Source organism: Clarias gariepinus, chromosome 6 (assembly GCF_024256425.1).
Source record: "Clarias gariepinus isolate MV-2021 ecotype Netherlands chromosome 6, CGAR_prim_01v2, whole genome shotgun sequence".
Classification (NCBI taxonomy): domain Eukaryota; kingdom Metazoa; phylum Chordata; class Actinopteri; order Siluriformes; family Clariidae; genus Clarias; species Clarias gariepinus.
Genome location: NC_071105.1, coordinates 14219734 through 14241522, shown reverse-complemented (window position 1 = coordinate 14241522; position 21789 = coordinate 14219734). Strand labels below are relative to the sequence as shown.

The 21789-nt window shown below is 38.6% G+C and overlaps 1 protein-coding gene and 1 pseudogene across 1 annotated transcript in view; both read right to left on the bottom strand.

Annotated features, from left to right (window-relative positions):
* The window catches only part of hs2st1b (heparan sulfate 2-O-sulfotransferase 1b), a 115005-nt gene that overhangs the window by 12656 nt on the left and 80560 nt on the right, over positions 1-21789 (bottom strand). The window contains exon 2 of the mRNA XM_053497709.1: positions 8514-8752. Coding sequence (XP_053353684.1) covers positions 8514-8752 — 239 coding nt within the window. The remainder of the gene's footprint in view (positions 1-8513; positions 8753-21789) is intronic.
* Positions 14882-15000, bottom strand: LOC128527276 (uncharacterized; annotated as a pseudogene).

Here is a 21789-nt window from a genome sequence, read left to right as displayed (position 1 = left end):
CTTAGTGCTCAGGCATCACTGTACCACTGTAGCTAGGCATTGAAAAAATCTAATTCTGGAGTTCAGCTGTACATACCGCACTGTCGTCAAAGACATTTGAATGTTTCTTTCAGAAACACTGTAACGATGTTGCGGTGACGTCCTCCTTTGAGACAGTGTTGCATTTGAATGTTAAATGACTTTGACAGAATGTCTTTAAGATTGAGCAACCCAAACACTGGACTTCAAATGCAACCTTAAAACAACAAAATTTTAACCTTTATTTGGAGGTTATATTTTAATTAATTAACATCCATTTGCATAACATCCTGACCACACCCATTCTCCCTTAAGTTTCTAACATGGTTGGAATTCCGATTGGCGATCGCAAAACTCTGGACTCTTGGTAGTTCCCAAAATTTTAAAATCTACAAAAGGGGGTAGGGCATTTTCATATTTAGCTCCAAAACTTTGAAATAGCCTTCCAGACAGTGTTCGGGAAGCAGACACAGTTTCCCAGTTTAAAAGTAGACTCAAGACGCATCTCTTTAATCTGGCATACATGTACTGTAACTCATCCCATGACCTCATACTCCAGTGCATCTATCCTGAATGGCAACTACGCTTCTTTCCAGCTTTTCTACCCATACCGAGCTGGAGATTGTGCCAGCTTTAGTAGACAAAGGCCGACCCTGCAAGGTTTCTGAGGCATCCAGAGAAGGACCAGCTCCAGCTGAATTCTGCTTCATGATGGTTGGAGCTACACATCCTGCTCCTGTGCTTCCAGTGATCCAGACCCCATCTGCCCTCTGCACCTACTGACTCCCTGTGCTGAACTGGACTTCATGTTAATCCACACAACTTCTGTTATATTCAACTTTCACCTGAACAAAACACATAATGTTATTTCTATCTGTTATCACCCAAATGAGGATGGGTTCCCTGATTGAGTCTGGTTTCTCTCAAGGTTTCTTCCTATTGCCATCTCAGGGAGTTTTTCCTTGCCACCGTCGCCGTCACCCTTGGCTTACTCATTAAAGACATTTCATTCATCATTCATTCATCTAATTATTATCTAGACACATTTTTCTCACACATGCACACTTCCAAATATTCTTTTCTTAAAAAAAATAAATAAATAATTTTTGTGAAGCTGCTTTGAGACAATGACCATTGTTAAAAGCGCTATATAAATAAAATTGAATTGAACTGAATTGAACTGAATTGAATTGAGTTGGACACAACAGTTCCCACACGCAGTGTCGGCCAAAACAGTACTGGTGCTTGATTAAATAAACGTTATTATAATAATTAAAAAAAGTGTTTGCCAATGCTCTAGGATGGATTGGCACTCTGTTCAAGGTGTACCCCACCTCATGCCCTAAGCCTCCTGGGATAGGCTCCAAGTCCCTGCGACACTGAATACAGGATAAAGCGGTACAGAAGATGAGTGAGTGAGTGAGTGAGTGAGTGAGAGTGTATGCCAATAAAGCTACAGTGAAACCTCGGATTCGAGTAACGCGGTTTACGAGTGTTCCGCAAGATGAGCAAAGATTGTTAATAAATTTTGACTTGAAAAACGGGCATTGTCTTGGTTTACTAGCACGGAGTATCATGTATCACGCATGCACTTCTTGTTTTGACGCAGAGAGACATGTGATCACAACTGAGCCATCGGTTTTTCTCTCTCTTGCGCTGCGGATTCGTCTCTCCTGCTGGGTCTTGGTGCTCGTTTCTTACTGGTATAATCAACATCCGTGCACGCGTATAACACTGTATTTACTATAACACTGTGACCACGTGTGTGTGTGTGTGTGTGTGTGTGTGTGTGTGTGAAAAACATATTTAATGTTGTGTTCGGAAGCGCATGTGTACAGCGAGTGTACTATTTCACACGTGTGCATGCGAGTAAAGCAAAAGAAATTCTCAGCGTAATTTGACACTGTGCCGCCTGTGTGTGTGTGTGTGTGTGTGTGTGTGTGTGTGTGTGTGAGAGAGTGAGTGAGTGAAACTCCCTTCACAAACACACACGCGCACAGAAATTAAGGCGAGAGACACACACTCTGCTCTCCAAAGAAACTTGCTAATTTTTACAGAGGTAAGGTGCTGGATAATTTGTTTGTTTGTTTTACTTTACAACAGTGATTCTGTTAGTTTGTGCTCACACGAGTGTCATTAGCGATGTTCGTTGCTAATTTTCAGATAAAACAGTGTAGCAGGAGAGAGACGTTGATTTATGACTGCTGTTTACGGTGGTGTAGTCCAGTGCGAGATGCATTGTGGGTAAAGCAGTCCAGTGTGCGAGAATGCAAATGTGAGATGTAAGCTAGGAAATAGAGCGCGAGTTTTGTTCTTTATAGGGATGCACCGAAATGAAAATACTGGGCCGAAAACGAAACCGAAATTTTTGGATGCACTTGGCCGAAAACCGATACCGAAACCGAAAATGGCTTTATTAAAAAACATGTTTAAAATATTTTCTTTTTGTTTGTATTAAAAAAATGTTGCATATTGCAACTTTGCTGTCCTCATCTGAAACTTTGAAGTGCTTCCTAACCGCCGACATACTCCGTGTTTGATGCGTAATGACAGCGCGAACGAGACGGGAGGATGGGAGAGGCGTGGCGACAATTTCGGCTTTTATTTTTCGGCGCTTTCTTACGTTTCGGCCGAAACCAATAATGCTATTTCGGCCGAAAATTTTCGGTGCATCCCTAGTTCTTTAGTAGTTTTTTTTGTTGGAATTAAGAGCAGGATTCACTCGAAAGTTTGTACTATAACCTGATAATGTAGCAAATAAAAGAACGGAGGCATCGACCAGTTTGTCTCATCATTACACGAGCATGGATTAACAGGCTGTTACGCTGTCGCGAGCAACATCAAAATAAAGCGGAGAAGCTTAAATAATAAATTTAGAAGAGAACAATGTGTGAACTCTTCTAGTTCCGTTAATGTGTGTGTGTGTGTTTAAATGAGAGGAGGAAGTTCTTATGTGTAAGATGAGGAGGGGGAGACAAATGGGGCTGAAAGCAAGAGTCTACACTTACTCTAGCCTCGCACGCACACACGCACGCTGTAGGGCTGTAAAACGAATAATTTAAGTTTCTATTATTTCTTATGGGAAAAGTAAATTTGGTTTAGGAGTGTTTTGGAATGCCCACTTCCGGACAAATTATGCTCGTAATGCGAGGTTCCACTTTACTTCTGAAGTTTATGCAACATGGAAGTGGCCAATTTTACTTTCCTAAAAATTTTAAGTGGCTAACCTCAGTTGGTTTAAAGAGATAATTTACATTTTATATGTATTATCTTACACTGTTGTACATTTCGCTTTAATCAATAATTATTTCAAATGCAAATTCTTTCTTTATGAGTCATGATAGTAAAAATTAATGCAAGTTTATCGAAGCATATAACCTGTAAAAATTGTTGCCTAAATGAAAGCATAACATGCAAAATTTAGGGTCCCCCCCCCAAAAAAAACAACAAAAAAAAACAAAACTGTTGTGTTCGAAACCATGGCAAATTCATGTTGTTATACTGTAGCTTAACAATTTCGCGTTTTAGAATAATACACTTTTTATGCTCATGTCTTTTCATGTGAAATCTAATTGACAAAACTGGCAAAGGTTCATCTAAATGACAGTTATTATTAAAAAAAAAAGTTACATCGACTACATAAAAGGGCATGAAATTGTATTTAGCAAATGTGTTTCTTTTATAGGATAAAAATATAAATGTGTAAAAATATAAAAAAAAAGAAGAAATGTATGGATCGGGAGATAAGAAGCATTATGTAATTTATATATAAATTATATACATATTTTTTTCCATGTGCAGGCGTATACCTCATGTCGGGCATCTCTTAGTGTGGTAATGTTATCTCTCTGGTTAATTTTCTTTCTGAAATATTCCCGTGAGGTGCAGCTTACTGTAGCTCCCAAATTATTGTAAAATGGCACCCAAACTGTACCACGTCCTGTTTCACGGAACAGATTCTCAGACGTTAAATATGCAAATTGCTGTCGTCTGGGTTCATATTGTGGTGTTCATTGATATGTACATACATTTACTAGAATTAAAAGCATGATCCCAAGTGGTATAGTGGTTAGCGCACCATGCTCCAACTGGAGCGACCAGAGTTTGACTTACGCTTCATTTTAATATTAATAGTGTTTGAAGTTGTTATTGCAACATTGTGTTAGGGGCAATGGTTACTCCATCATCGTGTAGTTAAATTCTTCATTTTATTAAAGTAATTTTAACTTTCAAAAACCACCACATACCAACGTTGTCCCAACATCTACAACTCGGCCAAATGAACGTCTCTACAATGTTTATTCAACAGCAAAAAAAACCCCAAAAACCTAGGCATCACAATGCAACACAAGATACAACTGCATACCCCAATACTCTTACTAAACACAAGTTATACGCTCTGATAGACTACTTCTTAAAGGTTAAAGCATCTGACACCAAGATAAACATAACTGTACTCATGACTTTGTTTAGTCATGCTCGAAAACAAACAACACTTGTGCTCTCTTAATAATCAACCAGGTGTGAGCTTAACACACACAGACACACACACACAAAAAGTCAGTCTATTTATCTTTTTATATATACATCTATACACGAAGTACCCTAACCTTGGCCGTTTTAGGTCACATTAATATACAGTAACTAAGGAGGCAACAAAATCTTTACTAAGGTGATCCATCTAAATGTTTCACTTTCTGCTAAAATACATTATGCTCCCAGTTTGCTACAGTCTAAAAAAATGCACTCCTAGTATTTCCTTACAGTTTTGCCCTGAAGTCATTATATTTTTGTCCAAGATCTTTTTTGATGCATTTCTTCTAACTCCTTATCGAACAACAATGAGCTTCTCTAGTGAACTAGTGTCTAGCGTGCACCACTCTCACCGCCATGGCCATGGTTCAATTCCCAGTCACAGAACCAGCCCCAGATACTGGAAGGTGTACAAGGCTGTACACGGCCTGCATCTTTAATGCCTGACCCAAGCCCAGCTAAACTGGGGAGGGTTGTATAAGGTAGGACATCTGCTATAAAACCTGAGCCACATTACATACTGTACATGTGGACCCAGTGATCCGATGCGGTGACTTCTTGCAAACTAAAAGCGGCTGAAAGAAGACGAAGAAAAATAAAATATAAAATAGCAGTGAACCAATGATGACCTTGCAACACTTCCCGCTGGGCATGCTTTCTCTCAGTATAAATGCTAAGCCCAGTTGATCATAAGATGCCTTGGCACCAAATGTGTGGAAAAACCATGAGATGAGATTGTGAGAAAACTTTATAAAACATTGCTGCAGGGTTTGGTGTGTTGATAGTTTAATGCCCCAGGAAAGAAAGAAGGATAAAGGTTAATGCATAGGAGTTGAGTAATGAGAACTAAGGCTTAAACACTTTCTATATACTATTATAGGCACTGTACCTACAACAAGGTATGGATGAACGATGAATGATTTGGTTTATACAATGGTAATTCAGTTAAGTTTTGCTTGAATATATTACCCCAGTAATAGCTAGCTAGATAGCTATATGAGCTTATATATTATATTAGTATACTATATAATATAATAATAATAATAATAATAATAATAATAATAATAATGTATAATATAATTTATAATATATCTAACCATTATAAATATAATGTATTATAATGATTATATATATTATATATTGTAATATATACAATATTAATATATATAATATATTATATAATGATATAATTATTATATGATATGATATTATATTGTATATATAATAATATAATATTGGCTGTACCACTCGCATTTCCTTTTGTCTTAACAGCTTAAAATGGATTTCATCAGCCGTACAAATCTTTTTTTTATTGGGGAAAAAATTAATACAAATTTACAAACAAATCCCGACTGATCAGTTATGATCAATTTCAATAATCCTTGTTGTGAGCTAATCCTAGAGCATGAATGCAGGACCTAAATGCAGCACATGTTTAGTGCAGTTAAGCACCATATCATTCAGCGTCCCAGTAACCATAAGTGTAGCTGCACTTTCATCTGCTCTTTTTTTTTAAGGAATAAAAAAAGTCGATGTGGTTCCGTGCTGAACTTCTTTAGGCTACAAATAATATCACACAGAGTGAGCAACCAAGTTGATTATTTTAAAAAAATATTGAAAGAGGATAAAGCTACTGTAGCAATACTAGGAATAAAATCGCAGCTGGAAAGGACTGCATGCCCGGAAGGAGAGTTTCCATTCCACTCACTCAATCCGCATGGGTTTTTGGTAATACAGTATATTCCCGTTTAGAAATCCAAGCGCTAAAAAAAACCATCCATAGCACAAACTAACTAGTGACAACTACAACCCCAAATTACAAAAAGTTGGGACAGTATGGAAAACATACATAAAAGATAGATGAAATGAAAAAAGAAAGTAGTGATTTCTAAATTTATTTGACTTGTATTTCATTGCAGACAATACAACTGCACATTATTTAATATGTGTTCATTATAAATTTTATTTATTTAAAAAAAAATAAACATATTACCATTTTTGTTTCTTGCAACACATTTTTTTTAAAAAGTTGGAACAGTAAAGCATTTCAACAAGTCTTAAGGTGGGAAACCGTACGGGGTCTTCGTTGTCGGATTTTGCGCTTCAAAATGCGCCACACATTCTCTATTGGAGACTGGAGGTCGGGACTGCAGGCAGGCTGGTCGTGTACCTGTATCCTCCTTCTCCGTAGTCAGGTCTCTGTAATGTGTGCAGAATGTGGTTTTGCATTGTCTTGTTGAAATATGCATGGGTGTCCCTGGAAAAGATGTCTTCTTGAAGGCAGCATATTGTGCTCCTCTAAGTAGTAATCTCTATGTACTTTTCAGAATTAATGGTGCAATCAAAAAAGTGCAAGTTACCTTTGCCAAGGACACTGACACAACCCCATAACCAGTTGCTGGTAACAGTCTGGATGATCCTTTTTTTTCTTTGGTCCGGAGCACACGGCGTCCATTTCTCCCCAAAAATACCTTAAATACTGATTAATCTCACCACAAAACACGTTTCCACTGTGTGATGGTCCATCCCAGATGCCTCCGAGCCCAGAGAGAATCAACAGCGCTTCTGGAACCTGTTAACACAGGGCTTCCTTTTGGCAAAGTACAGTTTTAACTGGTTTTCCGGATGTAAATATGTATTGTGGTACTTGAAAAAGGTTTGCCAAAGTAGTCCTGAGTCCATGTCATGATATCGTCCATTGTTTTTAAACATTTTAATAATTTTGTCACGTATTTGTTAGCAAACTGGCAATCCTTGGCCCATCTTCTCTCCTAAAAGACTAGACCTTTCTTGAATGCTGCTCTGGTACCAAATCATAATTACAATCACCTGCTGACATCACCTGTCTGAAATCACATCATTATCTAACCAATTAACCTGATTACTTGCCCTTAATTGCTCCGGTCCCAACCTTTTTTGGAATGCGTTGCAGGTCTGAATGTCAGGAAAGGATGCATATTTACAAATGAAATGAAGTTAACCAGATAGAACAAGACATATTTTGTGTTTATATTGTCTGCAATGAAATACAAGTCAAAGTAAATCCAGAAATCACTACTTTCTTTTTTTATTTGCGTTTTCCATACTGTCCTAACTTTTTCTGATTTGGGGTTATAACTGCTGGTGTCCTCCTCACTAATATTCAAAACTTATACATTTCACACACTTGTAAAACCCAGTGCATTTTTCATACCTGTAACTGTTTTTATAAGTCCAGCATTTTATACAGTAGCTTAACATTGTAATCATTTTGAATTTGATGCTCATGCTTAAGCAGTGGCTTGAAATAAATGTAGCACAATCCAGTATGGCAGCACTGCTCAACCACTGACATAACGCAATAGGCCGGCTATGATCTTATAGATATCTATAACATTGCCATTGCAATAAACACTAGCTTTATTTTATGTATTTACTTTCATTATTCAAACTGTTGGGTAGCTTTTTGTTTGGGGGAGGAAACACAATCCCTGCATCTTCTCTTATTATTCAGTTACAAATAAGAACATTTCATCAGGAACTATAATGCATTTTTTTTCTTAATCACAAATACTTTGTAGCTTACATCTCTATATTTTCTTATTTCTGTCCTGATTACATATTATTATTATTATTACCATTAATAGTATTATTATGATTATTAGATAGTCTTGGGAACATTGGACGAAAGGCACCACAGGGCAGACAGACATTTCTATTGTTGTTTAACTGCATCAATAAATTCTCACTTCAGTTTTTCGCTTGGCACTGCTGTCAGTATTGTAACTCTAAATTGCAGGTTGTCACATTATCACCGAGCAGGTTTACAGAACACAGGGTGTAGATTAAAATCCCTTGTGAAAAGGCCAGAGACATCAAAAGCAAGGAAAAACTTAAAGGGATAAACCTTGAGAAAACGGTGAAGTCAGAAAGCGAATGAACGATGTTCAGACGCTTAGTGTCTATGAAATGCGTGTCCTCACCTGATCCTGCAGGGACATGACTGGATTGTTCTTGGTGGTATTGATATGCAGAACGTGGTAGCGGTTCTTGGCGCAAAGGTCGTAGGCGATGTTTGTGAAGGACGTGCTGCCAGTTTTGGGCACACGGTTGTAGATGATGAGCAAATCATCACTGTCTGCGAGCGCAGGGGATTCGCGGACTGCGTTATGATTCTGCTTCTGTTCAACCTCATGCAGCTCCAGCCTGGCCATAGTGCGCTCTGAGAGAGAAAGAGAGAATAGAATAGAAAAAGATGTGTCAAACACACAAAAATTACTCAGTCTCACTTATTATCCAAATTGCTTATCCTGTTGCAGGATGTGGAAGGCTTGGAGTTTCTTAGGGAATTCGGGGTATGAGGTACAGGATCTGGACAGGATAAGCAATTTGGAAAAAGTTTTTTGCCAAACTAGCATGTCATTTGTCTATAGAAGAAAACCTGGATCACCTGGAGAAATCCCAGCATGCATAGATCCTAGGTGGGATTTAAACCCTTGACCCTGGAGGTCCACAGTTCTAATATCTATACTATACCATCGTACCCCTCGTATAGAGATCAGCTCACAGATTAATCTAAAAAAATGTAAAGATATAAAGAAAAACAAATAAAGTGAAATTCCAAAGTTGTCCCATGTCACCGCGCGTTTCCTCAAACCAGCACTGACCGCGGAAAACGCTTGATTTAGGGTCCAGTGACCACGAATAGACATGTATATAAAGAGGCCGAAATATTAAGTAGTTTAGTACAGTAGCTTGTTCACTGTGTAGCTGGTGAGAGCTTGCCGGCTTGTTAAATTACTATTTGTTTTGCATAATGTTTTACAGGCGTCCCGAAATGATGTGGAACAAAATAAGGAAACAAAAAGGACAAGGAACATGAAGAGAATAGGTAAACGTATTAGAAAGTGAAGGAGAGTTTGAGAACATACAGTAAGCTATAAATCAGGAGAGGCTGCAGGTGTGTTAAAGACTTCCCAGAGGCATGTTCACCACCTGCATTTAAAGAAACCTTACTCAGAGAGTGGTGGCAGGATGAAAAACAGCAGTAATGGAAAAGGGAATGAGAAGAAATCAAGCAGCTGGGATTGTAGACCGACCATAAGGCTTCTGTACTGGCTACGAACACCAGCACTTGGCTTAATGGACTTCAACACTTTTCTGTTCTAGAACGTTTTCTTTTGATGTATTAACATTTATTTTTACGGTTTGTTTAAAGTGCCCTTAATGTGTCCTTAAAACATGTATGCAAGGCCAAAAAACACTTTAGTTTTCTCCAAAAATAGATTTAATTTTACCCCATTTCTAAATGATTCGTAAACGACTCGTGTGAAGCAGTTTAAAGATTCAGTCTGTCTAAACCCCTCCTTTCCGTGAGCCTTCACGGCTGTGATTGGTCAGATGGCGCGGTAATTTATGACTGGTCTACCGCTACAGCGTGTGTCGGAAAACGAAACGCCCATGACCATAACTGAACGACGGCTCTGGAGACCCGTTAATACATCGAAAATACATAGATGGCGTCGGTTTTACTGTGTAACGACCAGCTAATTTTATATGAACTGTGGCTACAAAAAATCAAGAGGTCTTTGTGTCGGTGTTGCGTTGAAAGGCCGGTGAGCAAAAAGGACAAACACAAACATGTAGATAAAGCAAACGTGTATTATACAAAACTAAATAAAGTAAATGCAAAAGGTGCACCATAACCAAAAAAAGATATAAACAATATTTACAAACTACATATAATAAACGGTATGTGCATTGGGCGAGTGAGTGGAGAATGCCCGAAGTCCGTGTTTATCGTATGTGTGTTACAGGAGTATGGTTCAGTCTCACCGGGGTTAATAAAGTCCAAGAGGCCGATGCCGGAGGGTGAGAAGTCCGGGAAATATGCCCAGTCAAAAAAATCTTCGAAAGAAAATGATCCACAACAATCTCTCCATCTGTCGTCCAAACAAATAACGGAAGCGCTAGGCCACCATTACTACTCATGCATTTTCCCGTGGACTTACACATCGCGCGCACACAAGTGCGCATGCTCCGTGCCTGTAGGCATTCGCACTTCGCGAGTGTTACAGTTAAGTTTTTATGAATGGTGAGAATAAACAGTTAAAAAGGATTTCGTGTGCTCACGTTTTTTTATATTACAAAGTGTTTAAGCGAACCTGGCATGAATGCTCGGTCACATTAACAAGAGTGTGGTAACGTTAATTGTAAGATGGCGGGCAAGTTGTTCGTGATGTAGAACGTGGGCGGACATAATGCATATATGTCACGGAGTGACATGGATACTTAACAGAGTAAAAATAGATTTGCTAACAACTCGTTTAGGCGAATGTAAGCTGATTATTTTTTTTAATAGACAAAAACTCCATTTATCGTGCACCGTCAGCGTCACAGATAGTGCAGATAGTTTATGTTCACATCCAGCTACAGTACATGACAAACTGCATAAAAGGAAATATTTGAAAAAGCATAATATTGGCACTTGAAACACTTGGATTTCCTGCAACTTTCGCGAACTTAATTGCAGTAAGACAAAGGGTGTCCTCATAGGGTCAAAATCTACAAACTCTCAGTTTCTTCCTCTCCTCAGGTCAAAACTTGGGGTCATCTTTGATACGGTGATGTCATTAAAGTCCCATAATAACAGAGTATTTGCAGATCGTGTTACGTTCAGCTACTTAATATTTCTCGCCTCCTTCATTGACTCACTTTTAACTGGTCTACCACAAATACTCATCATAAACCTCAACTCATTCAGAACCTGAACTATATCATAACCCGAATACCCATCATGCATCACATCACCCCTACCCTTTAATGACTTCTCAGTCTCCTTTAAGCGCTTCAGAATCTTGCTCCGCCTTAACTTTCAGAGCTCATACAGCTTTACACCCTCTCACACACTCTTCGCCCTTCCTCATTAAAGCTCCTCTTTATACCCCCTGCCCGCTTGACCACCACTGACTCCAGGCTGCACTCAAATCTTTATACGTCTTTATATGCTATTATATGATAACACTGACTTCGTTTTTACCAAACATTATTTTCTTGTTTTTTTAATTGCTGTTATTTATTGCTTATTTGGATTTTGGAAGGGGACCTCAGATGACTAGAAAGAGTCTATATAAATACAATGTATTATTATTATTATTATTATTAATAATAATAATAATAATAATATTAACAAAACTACCAATTCCCTTTAATCCTGTGGTTCTTTGTGCCAAATAATCTTAAAATCTCTTAACAGGTCCAGTGTGTTGTTGATGTTTATATTTGTGTTAATTTCTACCCATTATATAATTTACAGGGGTTATTGCAGCTGTTGCCAAAATTATGTCAGCTCTCTCTCTCTCTCACACACACACACACACTTATTATAACAAAAAAAAGGGGGAAAGAAATCTGACATGGTTTGCTGATGATTAATCATGCCTAATTTTATCTTTAACGACATACTTAAATCAAGCCCAAATTAAGTATTCCCATTAAGGATGCCTATTAAATCCCTTAAACATAATTTCTCTCAAATTAATGGGCCTAATACAGCATGAAGGCATCATTCGTGGATTTAGTGGCCCATTGCTGGTTTTCTTGAGCGAAAGAATCAAGTGCATCTCAGATTTTGAGACGGATAGATGCAACCCTGAATGGGAAAGTTACTCTTAAAGCCATGTCTGCTCATCTCTATAGTTGGATTATGCATCTGTTCTAAAGGTCTGCTGAGAGAATACTTGTAAATGTATGTTATATAGAATAGCTGTTCATGATCCGGAAAGCTCACAAAAAATCCTTAGCTGGCATTTAACCATTAATGCCTTGTTCAGCATCAAATGCTATAATAATGGCGGGAAAAAGTAAGCAATGACGTATGAATAGTGTCTCCTGAGTCAAAGGAAATAAAGAAATAAAGGTGAATACGTATATTGGTTGAAATTCATAAAGAGTCACACAAAAATAAATGGAAAAGATATTAAAGGTGAAAATTAATTAATCTGTCTAATTGCTATCTGGCACGTCAGGCGACACAGACACAAAGAGCAGGCTGATACAGAGAGAGAAAATGGATCTTTAACCTCTCTAATGAGACTTGCTTTTGCTTTCCACGCGCGCTGTACACACGCATACAGACAAAATAAAATATGTTTTACGCACACATGCGGTCACATTATTATAGCAAACAGTACACGCGTGGAGGGATGTTGATTATACCAATAAGAGACGCGCACTAAGACCCAGCAGGGGAGACAATTACCCACAATTCCGCAGCGCAAAAGAGAGAAAAAACATTGGCTAAGTTGCAATCACGTGACGCTCAACGTCGAAACAAGAAGCGCATGAGTGATGCATGATACCCGATACTAGTAAACCAAGGCTTGTTCGTTTTGCAAGTCAAAATTTATTAAAATCTTTGCTCGTCTTGCAAAACACCCGCAAACTGTGTTATCTATGTGTAAACCTTAACTGTGTTGTCCAAGGTTTCACTGTACTTATGGGAGTCCTTCAAACAAGATCCTTCACACTTGGTGACACTAGTGTCCAAAAGTGGCAGCATCAAGGCTTAAACCATGTCATTAGCAGTCCAACACCTCACCACCAATAGGTAAGGATTGTTTTAAGTTCTGAAATGTTTTTTTTATTATTATTTTTTTAATCAATCTACAAATTCTGGGACATTAAAACAAAGCCTCATTTACCTTAATTTTAAAAAACCCTTCTGAAAATGTTATACTCCTAAGTAGATTTTACTATATTACTGTTTAGTGTAGAGCTGGACATTTTTAAAATACAACAAATATTACCAAAATTATTATTTCTTTAATTGTTACTGTCAAGGGTCTCACTGGAGCTGCAATGAAAAGAACTGTAAAAATTCTAAACTTAAGTGAAGCATAAAAAAAATATTAGTAGTAGTACATTAAGGCTTAGTGCATTTTGTTAGCATGAACATAACGTTAAAGGTCATCTAGACAAAGTTTATTAGAAAATATCAACGCTAAAAAATATGACGCAGAGGTTCTTTTAAAAAGGTCCCATATTTTACCATTTCTTAAACAAATTATCACAGGTCTCAAAAAGTGTTTGTGTTAATGCTCCAGCTGAAATGCACATAAATAATGCTTTTTTAAATAATGCATACCTTAAACTCCCTGTATTTCAGTCCTCTTGCATACGTGTTGCTTTTTCTCCCCTCATGCTTGTTTTTTATTTTTATACACACATTTGAGATCAATCTGAAGAGTTAAAAATGACTAAAAAGCACATCTGGCATAGCAGGCCCGCTTTAAAGCATTGTCACTTAAGATCAAAGACAAAGAAGCAGCACATCTTTGAGCACGCTTGAGCCAAGGTTTATTTACTTTAGAAGATTTTCCATTTATCCTGACAGACTCCAGGAGCAGTTGTGACAGGAGCAGCATTCATTTCTGTTAAGCTCAGAGCAGAAACGCTCACACTCACAGTGGTAGCTCAGTGCTTAGGATGTTGGACAAGTGATCATGTGGACAGAAGCGAAGATCTAAGCGTTGCAAAGCTGCCGCCGCTTCCCCCTTAAGTCCTTGACCCTCTAATTCTCAAGTCATTTTTGATGTGTCCATGAGTGTAAATGTCACAGGAGGAGATTTACTAAACAAAACTAAATGCATGGTGTGTGAATGAAACAGTCCTTTACTTACGCAGTGACATTTGAACACTTGCCAGAGAACATCTCTTCATATTTCAAAACATGGTCATTCATCTACATTAGGACCTGGAACACAGCAGTGTGCAGCTATGGCACCGGTGCCATTCAAGTGCAATTACTCACAAGAGCGTCATTCCTTCACCTGCGTCCTCAAGTCGCTCTAATGCTGCTCGCTATCAAAAGTTTATTCGCTAGTCGCCATGCAAACAAGCTATACAAAACCACAGCTTCCTGTTTATTGGGTGAAAAAAAATATCCACCACCATATTGCACTCCCATTACCATCACTCCATCCACCACTTTTGTGACTCTAATGGTTGCCATGTTTCCCTAGTGCTGTTCATTACTGGGTCTTTTTCTTTTTTATCATACATTTTTATGCAGATTTGTATATGCTTATATGCTGTATATGCACAATACATACAATTATATATATACACATACATACACACATATATAAATTTTATCGTCTAACCTACGAGTGGAAAATCTTTCATTTTTAATTAGCCCTTATGTGTCACACATACATTAAAGCACAGTGAAATTCATTGTAGCGCAGGGTCATCCATGATACAGAGCCTATGGAGCAGAAAGGCTCAACAATGCCATGGTGATGGCGCTGAGGCTTGAACCGTCAACCTTACGATCACTATAAAAAGAAAACCCTCACAGCACCTGGTATTCCCCGGCCATCTCCCATTCAAGTACTAACCAGGCCCAAGCGTGCTTGGCTTCCAAGATCAGACAAGATTGGGTGCTTTCAGACTGGTATGACTTTAACCCATATTTTACATAAAAAGCTTATTTTAAAACTTTTTTCATGTTGCCATCAGGGTGGCTTAGTGGTTAGCACTATTGCCCTACACCTTGAGAGCTGGTGGTTCATATCTGGCCTCAGTCTGTGTGCATACACCTGGCATGTTCTTTCAGTACTTTGCGGGTTTCCTCTGGGCACTCAGGTTTCCTCCCACAGTCCAAGACGTGTGTTGCAGGGTGACTGGTGTTTCCAAATTGCCCGTAGTGTATGACTGTGTGTGTGTTTGGGCACTGAGATGAGTTGGCACCTCCCCAACCAGGGTGCCCTGGGATACTCTCCAGGTCCTCCACAACCCCATAAAGGATGGGCGTGTAGACATTGGATGAACAGATGAAATACTTTTCCACTCCTATTGCTGAGTCTTTTTTTTTTTTTTCTTCTGCATGCTGTCCAAAAATCTTCTGCATTGGAAACATCACCTTTAGAGTATACGGACTATATGTATAGGCTTTTAATGAACACATTTACACAAGCGGCAAAAAAAAATTTTTAAAAAAATCGGACGACAGCTCATCTAGATCATCTGTCTGTATCATTTTCCGCTTGTTCCCTCGCTCCCTCCCAATCCAGCAATTACCCCAAGCCCAGGCTGATAACACTCTCATCCGTCTTCGGCAGCGGTGCATAAAATAACCCACTTCAAATATTGATCAGACCTTAACAAGCCGCCATACATCAGTCTCAGTCCCACACACACCCTCAAAGCCAGCTTCTCCCTGAGGTGAAGGTACAGAGCCCCGGCCTTGGCGGAGGCGAAGGAGGAAGACGGATGAAAGGAGAGAGAGCGAAGGCGCGTGGGAGTCTGTTTATCCTGTGGAGGTGAAGACAGACAGCTCAGGTTGCTCTCTCGTGAAGGAATTACGCTGCTTCGGTTTTCAGAGTGCTGGGAGACTCTCTCCTCCTTCTCCATCTCTGTCCATTTGTTTGTGTACTCCTGACTGTTCCCATTTTCTACATCTTAGTTTCACAGTGCTCGCAGCAAAGATAAAGAAGAAAAAAAAAAGAATGGACACTTCTCTAAATAAATCACGGTGAGAGGAGAGGAATTGTGCGTGGGTGTCCTGCTGCGTAATTAGCGCTCTCCCTGTCTCGGTCTTCAAGACGAAAACTCATTTCCAGGTGATTAAGCCTTCGATGATGTTGTGAAGACGTGGCCTAATTACGAGTGAAGTTTGTGTGTTTTGCTTTTAAGCACAGTCCTGCGGGAGTTAATTAGGCTAAAGGCTTAAAAGGGTTTTTCTCTTTTGAATATGTAAAAAGGAGTTCGCATATAGATCCGTGCTCCAGATTCTCAATCATATCGCATAATAACGCGATGTTCAGATACGCCATTCATTCCCTGAGAAGGGAAAAGATGAATCTGTAGCTTGTGTTACAGAAAATAAAGCACAAGAAATATAAATTATACAGTGCAGCAACCACAGTCCTTATAAAGTACACTTTATCATGAAATCATGAATTTGGTTATTTTCCTTGCCCCTAGCCCAACTTGGTCAAGGTTTCCATACCAAAGTACTGTATGGTAAATCCGAGTCAAAATAGACTAGATTCTTTTCTCCTTATTTTAGTTCTACGTTCACGTGTACCTGTCACCATTCACAGCATTTTGGCAGAGCGACTTTGTCTCTCATTATATAGCTAAACAGTTGAGGGTTGAGGGCCTTGCTCACGGGCCTAACAGTGGCAACTTGGTGGAACCTTCCATACCATAGTCCACTGCCTTAACCACTGAGCTACCCGTCCTCTACATAGTCCAGTGACGGCTAGCCTATAGCAAACAACCTTTTTTTTTTTAATTACTGACCATAGCCATTTGTTATTGTCATTTTGTCAGCTCTCATCCACCCTTTCCATCAATAGAAAAAGACCTACACAGGACCGCTGTAAATCACTCCAGCTGCTGGCTGACCGTTTTCATTTCACACTTCATGTTTTTATGTCCAATTTGTTTCTCAACCCAGCACAGACACAACTGTGTTTAAAACTTGAACAATCAGGACTGTAAATCATCTATAAAATACATAAATACAAATTATTGATTAATTCGAAATAATGGGTCATGTCGATGGTAAAAATTTTAAATAGATTTGACAATTTCGCTTTGGTACAGTATGGCACCGCAAGCGTCCGTAGTTCTGCGACAAACACCGTTGAATCAGAGGATTGTTTGGCGCTGCGATCTTAACAAGACAGCAAGACAGGCAAAAATAGCAGACTCGTTTTCCCACTGTATCCCATATGATAAGCAGCGGCCTCGATGGAAAGGTATTACTGATGTTGTGGTGCATTATATCGCTGAAGATATTGTGCCCATATACATACATAGTTGAAAAGCCTGGATTTATTCATATGCTCAAAATAATCGACCCTCGGTATGAGCTTCTAAGCCGAAAGTATTTTTCAGGAACATGAACAAACTTTCCAAGGTTTAGTAATCTGGCCAAGAAGTACCTCTTTATTCCTGCTACAAGTGCCCCATCAAAGAGGGTCTTTAGTGTGGGTTGGGGCATTGCCTATTTATTTTATAAAAAGTAATTTGGGTCTGCAGCTTGCACTTTTCCAATTTTCCACATATTGCTAGAATAACCAGAACTTGTGAAGACTGGTGAAAGTTTGCATTTTATCAATCCCCAAAATAGGTATGTATGTTGTACTGTGTTTTTTCTAAAACAAGAAGACAAAAGAAGAAAAGTAAGTTTGCACTTTGCATTTTTAGTCCAAATAAGCAGTTCATCTTGGTTTTATTGTTTTTGCTTAAATAAAATAAAATCCTGGAACCTCTAGGGTTTTCATGTCATTCGTTTAAAAAAAAATTATCATTTCGAAATTTAAAATCTTGAATTTTGTCTTAAAAAAAAAAAAATCGGAGATTCAATTTATAGGACATATCTAATACAAATAAATTCATGCAAAAAAACCTTTAAACCGCTAATCATGTACAGAGTCGTGTACGGTGCCCAAGGCGGGAGACACCCTGAATGGGGTGTTGCAGGGCACAAACGCACACTATGGGCAATTTGCAAACACCAGTTACCCTAATTTGCATGTCTTTGGGTTGTGGGAGGAAACCTGCCGGAAACCCACCAGCGAATAAGCAAACCACACACACACACAAGACTGTCAGGACTCAAACACAATAGCCCACCCATACAAAGCAATGTTTTAAATACTGATTTAGAGGAGATGCATTTTTCACTGCCACAGAATAATAAAAAAAATCAGTTTGTTGAAAGGATGCGCAAAGTGAGTAAGAGTTCTGTGATGAGCGCAGGAAAGCATATGTAGGATATACAGTAAGCCTTGCATACAAATGGTATTCCGGCAAAATTTACAACTGAAGGATTAGACAGGAAACTAATTTTGAGAAGTGCATATCTTCAGGGTGGGTGTCCATATGGAACCACTGGTAACAGCAGAAGGTGCGTCACACATGGAAAAGCGTTAGGGTAAATCTGGCAGGACCGGGTGGGTGTGGGTATTGGGGGAGGTGGGGATGAGCATGGACACAATGGCAACAATAGAAATATCCTCAAAGGGGAAATGCCTAATCAAACAACAGATGGAAACGATCCATCACTCTCCTTCACTTTCTGTCTATACAGATCTACCCAGTGGAGAATGAGGTCAGGAGCAGATTTGTTGTAAGCAGCACGAGAGGATGAATCATTTCATTATGAGACACGTCACAACCGGAGCAGAAGAGATTTTGTTCCAATATTTATGATTAACCTTATGTGTTTCAAAATAAATAAAACTGTCACTATTCCAAGTGAGTTGAAGGAGAATACGATCAAAGAACAAAGCAGATGAACCTTAATGGCCTTGTTAAAGGGCCGTACAGTTCCAGGAGCACTGTGACGGAATGAAGTGAAGCTTTAGTTTTGATCTTAAGATGAAAAGAATGCAAAGACAATGATGCTTCTGTCAGAACTGAAATTCTCTTCCCAATTTGGTCTGGCCAATTCCCGTCCACTAGCCCAGTCTGGGTTAAACGTGGTTTTCTGAGACATGAAACAAACTTTTGCATCTTTTCAAACTGCTGCACAGGGAAGTATAATAGACTGAGAAAAAGCACAAAGTGCCTCAACCTGCTTTGAGCCAATTAGCTATTAATTGCATTTTTTAAGTATATAGAAGTATAAGATGCAAGATGTCGATCAGTACATGCCATTTAGTATGAAGCTCATTCCATCTTTTGAGCATTCAACAATAACACAGTGGGAATGTACAGAAATACAAACACTGTATTTGGAATCCCATCACTTCTTGCTTGGCTTCTTAATACTAGAATTAATAGTCATCATGAACAAAGATTTCTTTTAGTAATCTCATGAAATATCTGTCAAGCTTTTTAATCTTTAAATCAATAGGTTTCGATCACATGATCCGAGTGAGGGTTAACAATAATAGAATTACAGTAACTATATTTACATGAACAATATTCTTTATTCTGATTGAAATCATTCTGATTAAAGGTTTCAGCTTAGCTGTTTACATGGATGCTGATCTGATACAGGTATTGTTTACTCACTCAAAGCATTTAATTTAAATGTGATTTTTTTTTTACATAAAGGCAAATTGGTTCTGCCTGTTGGGAAATCTTATTATGATAAAGAAGAGTTTTGACTTTCCATCTTTTCCAACAAATCTTGCCTTCTACTGTATGATGATTAGTTGCAGGAATTCAGTCTCATCTATGATTGGTTGGATCCTTTACTATTGTAGGTATTTTTTTTTGTTTATATTTTTATTCCAGTGTTTTATTTTCATAGTTTTTATTGGTGTACAATATGTAAATTTAAAGGTCCTTTACATCTATAGTTTATTTACATATTTCTTATATTTCTAACTTGTCTCTTATTTTCACACTGAAACTTTCCTTTTGAATCTTGAGGTCACCAGCAGTCATATAAGCATTTCACTTTATATCACACTGTGTATGATAAAATTTGAAATGGCGAGCCAATAAGTCCCTCTCGGTCAGAGCACAGTGGATAAAAGTAAAGACTACTGGGACAGAGTTGGTCCTTTTGCAGGCTGCCAGCCACAGACAGAAGCAAAAAATTTTTCCCGGAAACTTCCCAAATCACCTAAATGTACCCCTCACCTGGGGCAAACATGCAGCAAAAGGGAAGCAATCAGATCAAGTATTTACATGGTAATTATTTACCTGTTAAATGGTTTATCAAAGCTTTACAGTACACTCCCCTCTCATTTCTATTGCAAATTCATTTGGATCAGGCTGGATCGGGTCAGGTTGAGATGGTTACATAAGCAGCATCTTATTCACGCTTTCACAAAATCACCATCAGAACATCACTAAAGCTTGTTTTATTAAGTTTACCTCAGATCATATCATGTGATCTTATATGACAAGTTTGCTAACGAGCTACCGACTACAGCAAAGGCACTGAAATGAACATGAAACAGCATTTCTCACACATACAGTACACAAAAATCTAACTCATTTTTCTCAAACAGCTTTCCGTACATAAGAATATCTTGGATGTTGTTCTTGATCTACAAGGTTTCTCACTTTACTTTAGAAATAACGCTAAGTGTTCCAGATGAAGTGGCTTCCATTAACAGTCTATAACAAATGACATACTGATTGAATGTTCAGCACAGCCTGACTGGTAAAACACACTGGCTGGACAAACTACAATCCAGGTTTAAATTATGTCTATAACATACTTTGACATCTCGACTTTTAAAAAGCTAAAGAATTCTTTAGTTTTTGTCTTTAGCTCTGCGCACTGGAGGCTGATTAGAGGGCGAGACAAACACCAACAAAGTCAGGACAGTCTGAGAAATGTTTTCATTAACATGTCTGATGATTCAGGGCTTCAAAAACAAAGAAGTGACAAACAGAATGCAGTAATTTTCTTTAATCAAAGATTTATCATCAGATGATCTCCGTATAATCTAATGCTGAGAATGTCTTCGCAGTCCGTAATAAAGTTCAGCGAAGATGTTATTGGGATCTCAATCAGTGTCAGTATTGCTGTAACTAAAACCTTCTTTCAGGTTTTACGCCAGATGCCTTTCCTAACACAACCCTCCCATTTTACTCGGACTTGGGCTGACGCTGCATGCAGTGGCTGGGTAGTGTGCGGGCTGGCAACCCACCAACAATGGGGCTTGACCCTGGATCTTCAGATCCCAAATTAACAACCAAGAGCCTTAGCCATACAGTCTAAAACTGGTTTTAAGAACTTCCCTAAACTTTCCTTAAAAAAAAAAAAAATAAAATAAAAACTTAACTTAAAGGTTACTAGATGATGGGGCCGACGGAAAGAAGTGCAATGTGAAGGGAACAGGGTCACGGATTTTCTCTAGTCTAGTGGCCAAGGTACTGACTGACTCGCCCGCAGAGGACTAGCGCGTACAGTATGTGAGTGTAACAATAGATAAGCTCTGTGAGAAATGGAGTAGAGAGACTGCAGTGCTTTAAATGCACTGAGCAGCAGCTTGTAGCGAAGAGATCTGCAGTCAGTGTAATTTATTTATGGATTTACTAGAGATGCCAATAAAGTGTGAGGTTATGAAAGTATGATCCAAAGCTTTAGAATCTTTCAAAAGGAGATAAAGATGGAGCAGAGGTAACAGAGTGGGCTTTTTCATAAATGGCACAGTATTGGGATTAAAAGACAAGATGGAGTCAAAGACTATTCAAAAATTGGCAACGCCACAAGCAAACGTGATATCCTTTGTTTTAGGCTTTTGTACTTTTTTTTTTCTCTCACTCAGTGAA